Source organism: Juglans microcarpa x Juglans regia, chromosome 2S, assembly GCF_004785595.1.
Source record: "Juglans microcarpa x Juglans regia isolate MS1-56 chromosome 2S, Jm3101_v1.0, whole genome shotgun sequence".
NCBI classification, from domain to species: Eukaryota; Viridiplantae; Streptophyta; class Magnoliopsida; order Fagales; family Juglandaceae; genus Juglans; species Juglans microcarpa x Juglans regia.
This window is the reverse complement of record NC_054597.1, coordinates 6,014,311-6,028,287: the sequence shown is the minus strand read 5'-3', so window position 1 is coordinate 6,028,287 and position 13,977 is coordinate 6,014,311. Positions and strand designations below refer to the sequence as shown.

Sequence of the window (13,977 nt, the reverse complement as noted above, 5' to 3'; positions counted from 1 at the left end):
GCTAGAAGTCGTATTTTCTTGCATGAATCCAGCCAAACGGATCGAAGATCGACTAAAAAACAAAGCATAAATTTTGAAAGCCACTGGTCTAGACCTAGTGAAATCACCACATATAATATATATATCGTACGTAGTACTGTTAAACATTAATATAATAAATCATGATCACGTGGAAACCTCTAATCCAACCATGTATTAAGAGAGATGGGTGGAACTCATGAAAAGATAATCATGTAATTACTGTTATTCTACAGTAATCAACCTAGTTAGAAAAGATATTTGTAATTATGAATTATACAACTGCTACGTAATCGTTTTGAAAAATAAAATAAAATAAAATATAAAATCTACATGAAAAAAATTATTTTTTTAATAGTGATCTTTATTCTTTTTCAAAGCGATTATGTGACGTTTACGTACTTCACGATTATATATAGAATTACTCTAGATATTATAGGCACCTTCGTCGTCTTCCCCCGAAGATATACATGATCAGAATCACTAACCCAATTCTTTATTGCATTATATTGTAGAAAGAAAAGACAAAGAACTAATAGAAGAAATAAGATTTTGTGCGATTGATTAACTGTTGTGCGTGTTCGACATCCTGGCACGTAATTATTTATGTAATGTGATCCACTGTTGTAAAGCACTTAAAATATTCAGAATTAAAAAGATCCAAGTGATCCATGGATATCCCAACTCGATCGATCTCATCAATATGCGACGGCCTTTTTGTCTTACATGCTCTAATTAATTTAGCTTTTCTAGCTAGTCATGTTCTAATTATGACGATAACGATTATTTATGATAAAAATAAATTTATTTTAATAAAAAATAATTATTTTTATTAAAAATAATTGGTAATAAATAAGTATTTTTTTTAATAAATTTTTAAACAATTATGTTTTAAATTAAGGGATAATATTTCTATAAAACGATATTATTTTTATAAATTATTTTATAAAAATATCTCTTATTTAAAATAGAATTATATAAAGAATTAGAAAAATAATTGTAGGCGTAGAATTTTGATGTGCATGTTTAGAACTTTGAGCTGTACATGATTGCTTTGTTGTTTTACTTTTTGTTTTTGTGTTATAATACTTATTGTTCATGATGTAGTACTGTTAATTGGCGTATTATTTTGTTTACCTCGATTAGCATGATCTTGATCTTAATTTCATACCCTACCCTGATGATCATGACGCGTTTCCCAATAAAAACAATAAAACCTTGTCCTCCTCGATTAAAGTATGCCATGAAAAAGGGTTTTGGTGCGTGGAAGCACTCGCTGCTGATCAGGTAAGGTTCTTCGTGTTGATTGGTTTCATGTTGGATGTTTGATCTCCATGATCGAAGAGCTAGCTCCAACGTTTTTGCTATATATATTTTATTCTTTCTCTTTCCTGATGGTAAAAGCAACGCAGCCTTTTTATTAGACTCAATCACAAACTCCTGTTCATTGTGAACATACGTACTAATCCCATGTCAAAAAAGAAAATATATATATATATATATATATATTTACGGTCATAGTACCAAGCACTATACATTTTTTTTTTAAATAATACTACATACAATCGTAAAATATAAGTATCGTGTAGAAGACACTTACGATTACAATTATCATATCTAAAAAATAAAAAATATAACAATTCACGTAACCAATCGTGCTAATTGATCATTCACATGACCAACGTCTGATAAATGTTGAAATATATATATATATATATATATATATATATTACATCCTCAAAAAGTGATATTAGTGTTTTAATATATTAGATTGAGTAATATTATTCTTTATTTTAAATTTATTTCTAAATAACTAAACTGACCGTATGGCACGTTTAATTATAGATAAACTGCTTGAACAAATAGTGACATCTACATGCGAGATGTCAATTTGGAAACACAATTATTTTTAAGTATTTTCAAATTTTTAAAAATTATTTTATTATTATTTATTATTATTAATAAATTATATGACTATTATTTATAAATTATTTCATTATTATATATAAATATATCGTTATATATAAGAAAGAGTAGATGTAGTGATTAAATAATGCAAAAAAAAAAAAAAAAAACCGTACAAGAAAAAACAATATTTTTGAGAGTATGATTCAACTCATCTCAACTCATCTTATCTAATCATTATAATTTTTTTAAATTTTAATATAAAATATAATAAATAATTTAATTTTTTTAAAATCTAAAATAATATTTTTTTCAGCATAAAATAGTGCCAGAACAAACAACAAACTGGTTTGCACGTGAAGCTGCCCATTTGGAAGGTAGTACGGGAATGGGAATGTCTTCGTCCTTACTTGCTGGCTATGCCTCTCGTGAGAACGGAAAATAGTCATGAACATCAAAATGTGTGTACGTGTGTGTATATATAGAGGCTCTGCTCTCACGGCTGGGAGTTCCTGTTGGGCTCTGTTAGTAAATTTTGATTTTTTTTGCATGTAAATTTTTAATATTTTTAAATATATTTTTTTAAAAATTTATAATATTATTAAAAAATACTTATTTAATTATTAAATAAAAAATAAAAAAAATCGATAGCTCCTAGCTGGAGCAATAGTTTTTTCTATATATATATATATATATATATGCAATTAATTTGAGTCTCAGAACGTACCCTCCACCCATGGGTTTGACCATTCTTTGACAAACTAACATATTTTAGCAACATATATACATGAACTAAAACCAATGTAGGAAGCTGTACGTACAATCCAATATCAAACATTCTTATTCTTTTGGGGTTGGGTTTGTTTTGAAGTGTGGGGAATCAGTACTTATACGAGTATTTAGTTTTCACTATTCATTCTATGTGAAACGTACATGTTTTTTAAAAAATTTATGGGCCTAACTTATCTCATAAAACCGGTTCTATAAAAGAGGATTGCGCATTCCTTATAAACATACCTAAGACCTTGTCCACAGACAATATGAGATTATTTTTCAACACCTTCCCTCACGTGCAGGCTAATATTTTTCCTAGTCCTTGTCACGAGGTAAGTAGTATGGACCCCATTCGTCTTGTGACAGACTCTGATACAATGTAAAATAATTATTTATCCCAAAAATTTAAACTGATAGAAAAATGTAGATTTTTATTATTTATTTTATATCTTAACACTCTTCCTTACGTGTGGGTCAGACGCTCCTTCAATGAGTGGCCCAACATGCAAAATTTTTAATTAAATGAGATAGAGTATAGAGTCAAGATTCGAATTCAAGACCTCTGTTCTGATACCATGTAAAATTTATGAGCTTAATTTATTTCATAAAACCGGATCTACAAGAGAGGATTGTTCATTTTTTATAAACATATCTAAGACTTTATCCACAAACAATATGAGATTGTTGCTCAACAGTTCCTTGTATCGCTATTATCGGAGACATGCACGTATTGTTTTACGTCTAATAGAATCGATCCCTTAAAATGTTTCTCTACTAGAATCTTTTTTTTTTCCCCTTATTATAATTTTCACGAAGTAATAGACAAAAAGGGTAAATCATGCAAGTGAATAAAAAGAAAATCCGTTTGCAATCAATGGTGGGCTCTAGTCGTTTTGAAATCTTTTCCCTTGACCACTAGGTCCTTTCCAACCCTACCAGCAAGACTAGACGTAAATTTTTTTGGGCGGGGGGGGGGGGGGGGGGGGGGGGGGGGGGGGGGGGGGGGGGGGGGGGGGGGGGGGGGGGGGGGGGGGGGGGGGGGGGGGGGGGGGGGGCGGGGGGGGGGGGGGGGAGGGTGGGAGAATTCTTTCCTAATAGAGAAATACTTTATTAGACTACACTTATGTAGCACTTCCTAGTGTATATGTGTGTGTGTGTATATATATATATATATATATATATATGAAGGTGTTTGGGACGCTAGACTATTGATAAGCTTCTATATTATCAAAGAAAATTAGAAAAAATAGCTGTTGAATACAGCCCTTTATTGGTTCCTTACTTCCTTATATATCTCTAGATCTCTCTCTCTTCATTTTGATCATAATCTTAAAAGTTACTGTGCCAAACCACAAAACATAAAAACTGTCTTTTTCCTTCGACTTTGGCCTTGTCTTCCTCCCATCTCTTTTAAGGAAAAAAACTCTCCAACTATCTCTCCGCCTCCATTCTCCCCTTCTTATCATTGTCATTTTGTTCGGAAGAATGATCATTAAGGTGGCCATGTCTGTTTGGAATTTCAGCTGTTTTTCTGTTGAAGCCAGTTGGAAAAGACTTCGAGGGTATTCATGTCAGCCCTGTAATGCTTCTGAGTGAATTCAAGCAGCATAGACCATGTGAAATCCGGATATATCCTTGGGCAAACAGTACTGTCCACCAATTCACTTGGTGGGCTTACCACCTTATCATTTCTTGGACACAAAAAGAAAGCCAGAGATTTCCTTGGACTCTTGCTGTTCACCACTGCCCGATGCAAGCAACTTTTGTATCTTCCATTTGAAAGTGCCTGCAAAGATTACCCCGGCCATTAATCAAGCTTCATGAAAGCTAAACAAATAAAAACTTCCCAGATTTACAGAATTGCAGCAAGTACTACAAAAAAAGAAAAAAAGAAAAAAAAAAAAACAGAGTCTGCTAAACAGCAAACTTTCTTACCATGAAGGTGTCGCCGATGTTGACAACAAAAGCGTTGAAATTTGGGATAATAGATCGCCACTCGTCTACAAACACTTGAAGCCCACCTACCTGGTCTTGGTGAAGGATGGTTAACGATGTTGGATCGCAATGAGGACCGGTGCCTAAAGTAAGGTCAGGTTTCTGGCATGGTGGATAGTAGTTGAGCCTCATTATCGAATCATTCTCCTCAAAATATCCCCTAAAATGGGCTCTGTTTACGCCTAGGCTCATTCCCAGGAGTTCCATGATCCCCAGAGAAAGAGTGTTCATTGCCTCGCAGTAGTCCTGGTAAACCCTCCTGTTCACAAGAAAAAAGGAATTCAAACTTCAAGAACAAGCAACATTAAAAAATCAAAATGGTAAATACTGTTTTCATACCCGAATTGCTCGAAATCTGGACCCATTGTATTACATAAATACTCTCGGACAACATGGGATGATGTATGGTCTGCAGAATAGCGGAAGGAAAGTGTTTCTTTCCAAGGGAGCTTGGAGGAGAACCTACCAGTGAAGCTACTGGCATAACCACAGTGCTCCCCAATTTTCCTCTGAGCCCTCTGCTTTGTCGACAGAGGCAACCCGAAGAAGTAGTCCATGCAGCCGTGAGCATCAGCTATTAGATTGTCATCCACGCCATGATTGACAACAAGGAAGAATCCGTGCTTTCTGCACGCCTCGCCAACGAGTCTCGAGGCTTCGGTTGCAGCAGCCGGGTCGCCAGAGAGGAAGCCGCCTAAGTCGACAAGGGGGACCGAAAGTTCCGGCGCATTAGGGCAAGGCTTTTCCTCGTCCGGCCATATGAACTGCTTTGGGATATTGGGTTGGTATCTTAGCACAGACGCATCAAAAACTAGGTCTTTTTGCTCAGTTCGCTGATCTACTTTTGGAGGGTGAGCAGGCATCGACGGTATGCTTGTGATGCAGTCAATGGCCATTGCATTAATGGAGACTCTGTGGTTGGGGAGAGAGAGTAGTTTATGCGAGAAGAAGAAAGAAGAAGAAGAAGTGAGATAGAAAAGTTTGAGAAATGGCGATGAAAGAAAAGCCAAGGCCGTTCTCATTGGGGAGATCGGTGAACAAGCATTGGAATCTTATAGCAACCTCTTTCGTGCTCTCTCTGTAAATCTAAATTAAGAGTAATGCTAGATTTAAGTTTGACAAATCTTATACAAGTTTTTTTTTTTAAAAAAATAAATCTCATTAATAAAAAATAAAATTTTTTACACATTTTTAACATAAAATTCACTTTTTTATAAGAATTTGTACGAAATTTATCTATTTAGAATTTGTGTAAATCATTTATACTAAATTAATATATATATATATATATTTATTAGCAGTGAAGGACTTTGTACTGTAGTGCGTTTGCAGCTTGGGTGCTTTGAATGGCCAAAATTAGACAATGCTCCATTTTCCGGGAGTACTTGCCTTTTTATATTGCTGCAGGAAATGTTTTCCCAAAGGGCAATGTAGCATTGGCTGTTTTTGAAAAGAAAAATTATATTTATTATTTTCACACATTACACATCATATTTTTTTATATTTTTTTTATTAAATATGTAGTATATGAATGATGAATAAAAAAATTCAATTAGTTTAAAAAGAATAAAAAAAATATTTGAAAAAAATAAAAAATAATGTTATGTGTGATATGTAAGAATGATGAATAGTAAAGCTCGATTGAAAAGAGATAGACGTGCTAAATAAGTGCTAATGTAACTTTTTTGGACAAAATAATTTATATATAAAAAAAATCTATTGGATATATTTCTATCTATGAGAAATCACATATCATTAAAGAATTTTAAAAAATTTACTTTATATCTCTATTTCAAGTCCGTCCTTATAATATCAGCGATATAAACAATAAAGAAACGATACCATTTAAAAAGAATAGATGAATCTAGAACTCACATGAAAATTCTATTTTTTTTTAAAGAGTGTATAATTTACACCTTGTATATAACATTACTATAAAAAATATGCACTTCACTCATATTAATAAATTGAGGATTTTTTTTAATCAAAAGTGCTGATATTTATAGCATTCTCAATGGAATAGGCATAACTAAATCCCCATTTTAGCTAATATAACTATATTATGTCTTTGTCTATTTCATTCACATCTCATCCTCATTGAATTATCTATTTATACATTATATAATAATAAAATAATATTAAAAAAAATTAATCTTTTTATCTTCTTTTACCAATTACTAATCAAAATATAATTAAATGATTGGTTAAAAAATCATATTTTTAATGGTTATTTAATGCTAATACACACAAACATCTAGTTAAACTCATATAAAAAAAATTCATATAAAATTCAATATAAATATCTTAATTACAAATCAAATTTCTATATTCAAATAAATTACTATAAGGGCTGAGCATGTTGGAAAATATCATTTCCCAGCCAAAACAAATTGCCACGCAGGCCAAAGAGTTGAACCTGCATCCACGCAGGCCAAGGAGCTGAGACTTGGGTTGGTGGTGCTGTGGCGGGGCGTGAGTGTCTGTTGGTGGCTTCTTCTCCCTTGAGGCTTCACGGTGGAAGATGACTGCAGAGATAGGACCCAGCGTTTAATTTGAGAGGAAATGTCGAGAGAATGTAGAAATAAGATTTGGTTGATGAATAGTATAGATCAAAGATAGATAGATATTTTTTTTACATTCACTGTAGCAAAAATTAGATATTCAAGTCCTTTGCCTGTTCCGTTGTTATTCCGTTGAGGATGCTCTTTACTCCAACAAAGATACCGTTGATCCCACTTCAAGTTCAAGTCCCACGATTATCTGTACCTAATGGCTAAAAAGCCCACCTAGGAAAGGCACCTTGCCTCTTCAGGTAAGAGATTGAAAGGCAGAGAGTGGTAGTCGCAATGGCCCAAGATTTGTTGGCCTCTAGTATGTTGGGAAAAATAGCATACAATATTATATGAGTAATTTTACATATAATTATAAAGTGTGTAAACGTTATATAATTACTTTAAAAAAAAAGTAGAGTCCAATATTAAAAAATTAAAATTTTTTTTTATATGAGTTCTATGTTTTATTCATTTTTTTCAAAGCGATTACGTGGCGGTCGCACAATTCATAGTTGTAAATTTCTTTTCTCATATTATATTGAGAAAAGATATTTGCAACTGCGGATTATATAATCGCTGTGTAATCATTTTGAAAAAAATTAATTTTTTAATAGTAGACTCTACTTTTTTTTTAAAGTGATTATGCGACGTTTACGTACTTCATGTAAAATTATTCTATTATATTATGGTTCAAAATATCTTCTACTGATGGCAACCTATTTCATGGTTTAAAGAGTTTAATTAAATCCATAAAAATTATTATTTTTTCAAAATTTTGTACTTTCTTAAATGCAAATTCCTTTTCAATTGAACATTTTTCTTTTTAAAAAAAAGACTTCTTATGGATCCGGTAAAAAAAAGTTCTCAAATGATATGCAATATAACCTTTACAGGGTTCTTCATAGTTTTTATTCAAATGGGGTGCTTCTTTTTTTTTTTAAAAAATGACTTGCTTTTCTCATACATACATACATATATATATATATATATATATATATATATATGCTATTATCATATGGTTGAAAATGGGACGAGAGTGAAGAATAATAACAGTTTCAACTCATCTCATTCTTACTGAAACAGTCGGGTAAACAAATATCGCAAAGAAAAATCATATTTTCAAACCGGTGTGTAGAACACACCTAGTAAAATACTTACACGACATAATTTGATTTAGAAGATAAAATCTAAAACTTAAATAGAATGATCGATTTGAGAATAGAATAACTCTATTGCAAAACTCCTCCAATATTTTTTTTTAAGAAATTCTCCTTTTGCATAAAAGAAGATTGAAATCCCAAATGATGCCATTGGATGGGGGAATAGGAGATGTCAACTAGTGTGTAGTGGTGGGACTAACACAGTGTACTGCATATATAGGAGGGAGGAGCCTTTGACTCTCCAAAAATAATTTCCCTTTGTAATTGACACAAAACAACTAGGTTGGATGTCACAACTACAACTGGAAACATGAGATCTACCATTTGTACAAGACAATCTAGTTTAAGCTCTTTCATAATCCACTAAAAAGATTGCTAGCTTTTTTGCCCTATTTGTGCCATCATTTGCCGGTGGGCCCTTTTGGGGGCTACAATTTTAGAAAGAAATTTGGTTTTTATTTTTATTTTATTATGTAAATGGCTTCCAAAAGAGATGATGAATTTCCTGCAAATCAAATTTCATTTTAGGGTTCTCAATGTTCATATTTTATAATAAATTAAAAAAAAAATGCCAAATAAAATTCAAATTTTCCACTATTTTTGGAAAATGGTAAATAATAATAAAAAAATAAAAATAAAAATATTATGTTCCAAGAAAGAAAACCCAATTACCACTATGTGATTATTATGGCATGCAAGAAATTAGTAATGGCTAAACCTGTAGGAACAAAAAGCTTACGTATGCGTTATCCCAATTGTTTCCCAGTACACGTGCTGAAAAGTGAAAAGCATTAGAGAAAAGCCATGATTCTGGCAATCTATAAAATCTTTCTTGGCCAAAAATGTCACTCTCCAAGGTACAACAACAACAACATCATCCTCATGACTTGAAAGCATTGGAGGGAGGAGTACTGGAGTAGTAGTCTTGGTCACACTAACTTTCCCTTCACTCGTTTTAATTGGTCCAAAAATCTCTTCGTGTCATGTTCTACATATTCTGCACAGTACCTACCTTTATTTTTAATTTATTTTTCCTTTCATTTTCCTGGACAGAGTGTAATTTCATTGGAAGATGATGACATGGGAAGACACAGGTTGCATTTATGTAGTGAAAATGGTATAAGGAGTTTGGGGGCTTCAAGTTCTTCGAATGACAAGGAAGAAATTCTGGCTTAAAAAGGGTGTAGTTGAGAATGTGAGAATTCTGAACTCCTCCCTTTTACCTCGCTTCCTAATTCCTAACCTTTTGCCATGTATTTTCATGCAAAAATAACAAATTCTGCCTTATGAACTACTATTTCAAAAATTCATGTCAAACTGAACCCTAAATCAAGATCTGAGTATTAAATTGTGAAAATTTGTTAGTTTTTTTTTTATGGTGCAAATTGACAGTTTTGATGGGTAAGTTCATTGTGCAAAATTGAAAAAAACAAAAATAATAGGAATGCAAAATATATTAATTTTCTCTGTATTTATAGAAATGTCTTTAAAATGACCCATATATATGTATACATATATATATATACTAATGACCAAATCCATGGGAATCGGCTGTGGATCCATTGATTTTTATAGTAGGTTGCATGTAAATGCAAACTCTATCATGCTCAAAGGAAATTGGGAACTTAGTCATAAAATACTGACATTGGAAAAGAGGGAGTGATAGAAGAGGGAAAATGTGGGAGCATGGGATCAGTTAGGGTTGAGGTGTTTCTTCTTTTTAGTAAATGGAGGTGAAATCAACACCAGTCAGAAAGAAGGTATATGACAAGAGATGAGCCAAAGATCATGAAATGACATGACCTTTTATCAGTGTGTGTGAGATTGAGACATGAACATAGAACATAAGATTAACCAGAGTCAAATTACTTTAAACCTAAGAATCAGAAAATCTTTAACAGTGCAGTAATCATATGGATTCAGAACATCCCGACAAGATCTTGGTGGGTTTGCTCCAAATGCTCAATAAAATCAAATTGTGTTGCACTAAGCTCCATTTAGTACATGAACTGCTAAAGATTTAGCAGGTCAGGTTCATGTAATAGATATCAATCGCTCGGCCAGAGATTCCCAACTCTTCTAGCCGTTCAAAACTATAGGCTTAAATTGAAAGGCGGACAAGAATCCTCTCCATTTCACTTCAACCAAACACAAGAACAATATAGAAATTTCTGCTGTTTTTAGTTTCAAAATCCAAAACTCAGGGCTGTACCGATCAATTTTAGCTCCTCCAGATAAATCTTCATTTAGTTGGATCTTTTCTTTTAAAAAAAAAATTCTAACGCATCCTTGAAATTGACTTTTCAGATGTATCTACACGTGCCCCTTGTGTCTATGTGTACATACTCTCATTTTAGAGCAACTTAGCGATTTGAGCACAAATCATGTTAGTTACTATATAACTAAGGTTCAAAGTCCTGTGATATAAATCCAATTAAATATATGTATATGTATATATATATATATATATATATATATAACACATATATTTTATAAAAGAGAACAATTGAAGTCTTAACTCTTTTTTATTGGTGTAAGTCTGAAAAGAGAAGTCTCGGTCGGGAAATAATAAAATGGCATGCAAGATTATTGAAATAGGTGGAATTTAAGTGAGGATAGATGCCAAAAGGTATTCAGATGAAAGTAGAGTAAAAAGAGACTGCAAAAACTCTTTGGACATTTTTCTGTGTGTCAGTTCAATGGCAAGTCCAGTTGCTAATTGCCATATATGTGTCAACAAATGATCCAAATTTAGAGACCACAGCACATAATTGGATTTGCTATGTGAGTAGGAGGTAAAAGAAAGGGATGCTTCATGGTTGAATCTCATAAGCATGCAACACGGTATAGAGCCCTGAGCTGAACCTTTGTATTTCATTTCTTAGTATCTAATGAATACTTAATTGTTTGCTTAGGAAAAAAGTTGGCTCTACCCTTACCGGGGTGGAGGTGAGGTCTCTAAAGGGGCATCTCCTCTAGCGACTCACCACTTCCAAGCAGTGGTTCAAGGGTGGTCAAGAAGATGGCGGAGAGGGGCCACAACCCACCCATTTTGCCAGGGGAAGAAGTCACATAAGCTCATGTCCACCCTTGTAGAGGGGTATGCCACAGAAGATCTCTTATAAAAAAGATTTATCTTTTCATTTATTTTAATTTTTACTTTTTTTTTTATATACGGTATAATTGTAACTTCTAATGGGCTTGTTAAGAAAATGAAAGAATGTACTGGCAGCAATTTGAAAAATGGGAAGAATCGATGCATTTAATTGAAAAAAAGTAGAAAACCAAAAAGCCACTAGAATTTGGATTAAGCAAGGGGATTGATTTTTTTAGTTTTATTTTATGCTAATTTAAGGATTTTTTTTATTGTCCCGCTTATTGCTATGAGAGTACGGATAAACTTGAGCCTAGGCCAAAGAGGAGCATATTTACTAAGTATGCCAAAGAGAGGAAAGGATTAGATTGTAGTTCAAGTTTATAATCTGTAGAGATGTTCTTTTATTTAATCTGCCATGCTTACTCAATATGTTTGTAGGAAAGGAACAGGGTTGTAGTAAGGTGGATAATTAGAGTTTTAAGAGCTTTACACATATCGAGAAGTTGTCATAGGTAATGAATTTGCATCTTGGGTTGAGCTATAATTGAGGTGATTAAATGGCTTAGTAAGAACCATACTTAAGAATTGATGAAATTATTAATGGGTGTGAAAACTGTTGACTATAAAATGGTTTTTCACTTTTCATAGCTGAATATGCTACATTCAAGACATGTTTAGCTGCAAAAGGTTTTAGTCAAAAAGAGTGTAAACTTCAATGAGGTTTTCACACGTGTTTTGAATCAATGCTGTAAGTGAGTAGTCGTGACTACTATATTTGGCTTAGAAGGCAAGCAGATTGATGGAAAAACTGCGTTTCAATGCCATAAGCTTGAAGATACCTTCCATATGCATCAACCAGAAAGGTTGACAGGAAAAACTTATCACCCTTCTAGATTGAAATATGTTAATTTTTTAATTTATACTTCTATATTTGATAGGACTATAGATATTAACTTGGTTTATGACATCAGCTACAATGTTACTGATCATGTTGATTCAAACATGTTGGTGATTTGGACTAATTAAAATCCATGACAGGTTATGGTTTTACTCTCTATAATCGTGCTATTCCTTGAAGAGCTATATCAAAATCGATAGTTTGCTTTGCTTATCACAGAGGCACACTATATTAACATAGAAAGAGCAAAGGACTTAACATGAGATATCATTTCCTTAGGGAGATTATGAAACAAAGTGCCATCTCAGTGAATAGGACAGTGGCCATAGAAAAACAAAAGATATATTAACTAAGCCTATTCATGGCTTTAGTTCAATTGCTTGGACTCTATTGATATTCATAGAATCTGAATTACACCCTTTGCGGATTAGCAGAGAAGGCAACTTGAGATGTTCGTTCTGCATGTATGACTTGATGGAACAAAAGCCAATGTGAAGATTTACTTGCATTCCACTCTTATTCATGCCCTATCTGACAAGAATTTTTTATTACTGTGATTCATCCACAAATGTAGGCTTTCAAAGCAAACAACATGCATCTTGATACCTTGTGTGTGCATGTTTTTCTGTTTTCTCTGTTTTTTTTTTTTTTTTTAATTTTTGGTTAGTTTTTTTAAATCTTATTCACTTCTTAAATGATTCATTTTAGTTCGAAGATGTAAGTATGTGCATGGTTTCCAGATTTCTGTCCGAGCCCCACTCAGGAGTCACATTATTCTCATCGGTGCTACCAACCAATCAAAGGGCAAAAGTTTGCAGGAGGTGAAGAATCGACGCATCTTAAATTGTTCGCATGGTCACAGTCAAGCAAGCACTCTCCAATTTTTTAATTTCCAGCAATGTAGTTGTCTGTTTCCCAAGCATCTGGTTGGGTCCATAAATTTCAAATGAACTGAGATACTTTGCTGAATTATGAACTTCCCCCAAAGTCTTGAAATCCTTCACTACAAGACAACAGAGAACATTAGGTGGAAAAGGAGAGAAGAGGGGGAACACAAAGGACCCATCACTGGAGGCAACTAACATGATGGTGGAGTTGTCACCATGTCATGCAGATAAAAGTGCGTAAGAAATGAGTTCTCTCGATTACCGAATCCCATGATCTGATTGACCCGAAGAGGTTGGATCTATACACATTTTTTTCAGTCTAAAGTGTGTCACATTAGGACAAACACTGTTCTATCTTCTTATTTATCCACTAAAAGGATTGCTTACTTTTCTCCTTGCCCTATTCCATTATTAGTTGGTGGGTCAGTTGGAGATTTTAGCTCATATTAGAAATGGGGGGCAAAGACAATCCGAACTTGATTTTGGCCTTGGATTTTTGAAGGAAAAGGCCGGTTGATAACAAAAGCATGTTTTCTTAGTTTTGGCAAAAGTTATGATTAAACCTGGTTAGGTTTTAACACAAACAACACATTTCCCTGGTTTTTTTGATTCTTTTGAACGGTGGTTTGGATCCAATTTATAGCTAGAATCTCTTAGGATCTTGTTGACATTCTTAGAAGGGATTGGTGAT

At 33.3% G+C, this 13,977-nt stretch overlaps 2 protein-coding genes across 4 annotated transcripts; one reads left to right on the top strand and one right to left on the bottom strand.

The window, feature by feature from the left end:
* Positions 1–3,944: 3,944 nt before the first annotated feature.
* Positions 3,945–5,793, bottom strand: LOC121251468 (gibberellin 20 oxidase 2-like). Its single transcript, XM_041150729.1, has 3 exons — positions 5,032–5,793; positions 4,633–4,951; positions 3,945–4,483 (listed from the first exon to the last, which is right to left on the bottom strand). The coding sequence occupies exons 1-3, from the start codon at positions 5,712–5,714 to the stop codon at positions 4,217–4,219; spliced, it is 1,269 nt and encodes a 422-aa protein (XP_041006663.1). The 5' UTR covers positions 5,715–5,793; the 3' UTR covers positions 3,945–4,216.
* A 3,570-nt stretch (positions 5,794–9,363) lies between these two features.
* Positions 9,364–13,677, top strand: LOC121252865. Of its 3 annotated transcripts, XM_041152693.1 has the most exons (3): positions 9,364–9,599; positions 11,320–11,504; positions 13,140–13,677. In XM_041152693.1, exons 1-3 carry the CDS (start codon positions 9,555–9,557, stop codon positions 13,222–13,224), a joined length of 315 nt encoding a protein of 104 aa, XP_041008627.1. In that variant the 5' UTR covers positions 9,364–9,554; the 3' UTR covers positions 13,225–13,677. The 3 variants fall into 3 exon arrangements, 1 of the variants encoding a protein (XP_041008627.1); XR_005938295.1 differs by lacking the exon at positions 11,320–11,504; XR_005938296.1 differs by lacking the exon at positions 11,320–11,504 and having other exon boundaries at positions 13,108–13,677.
* The last annotated feature ends 300 nt before the right edge of the window (positions 13,678–13,977 follow it).

Excerpts from the sequence above, each read along its gene's own strand:
- LOC121251468 (XM_041150729.1), bottom strand. The coding sequence starts at position 5,714 with ATGAGAACGGCCTTGGCTTTTCTTTCATCGCCATTTCTCAAACTTTTC. Across the intron at positions 4,952-5,031 it reads CCAGATTTCGAGCAATTCGG|GAGGGTTTACCAGGACTACT; the intron begins GTATGAAAACAG and ends TCTTGTGAACAG. Across the intron at positions 4,484-4,632 it reads ACATCGGCGACACCTTCATG|GCACTTTCAAATGGAAGATA; the intron begins GTAAGAAAGTTT and ends TAATCTTTGCAG.
- LOC121252865 (XM_041152693.1), top strand. The coding sequence starts at position 9,555 with ATGACAAGGAAGAAATTCTGGCTTAAAAAGGGTGTAGTTGAGAAT. Across the intron at positions 9,600-11,319 it reads AAAAGGGTGTAGTTGAGAAT|GAAAAAAGTTGGCTCTACCC; the intron begins GTGAGAATTCTG and ends TTGTTTGCTTAG. Across the intron at positions 11,505-13,139 it reads ATGTCCACCCTTGTAGAGGG|ATTTCTGTCCGAGCCCCACT; the intron begins GTATGCCACAGA and ends CATGGTTTCCAG.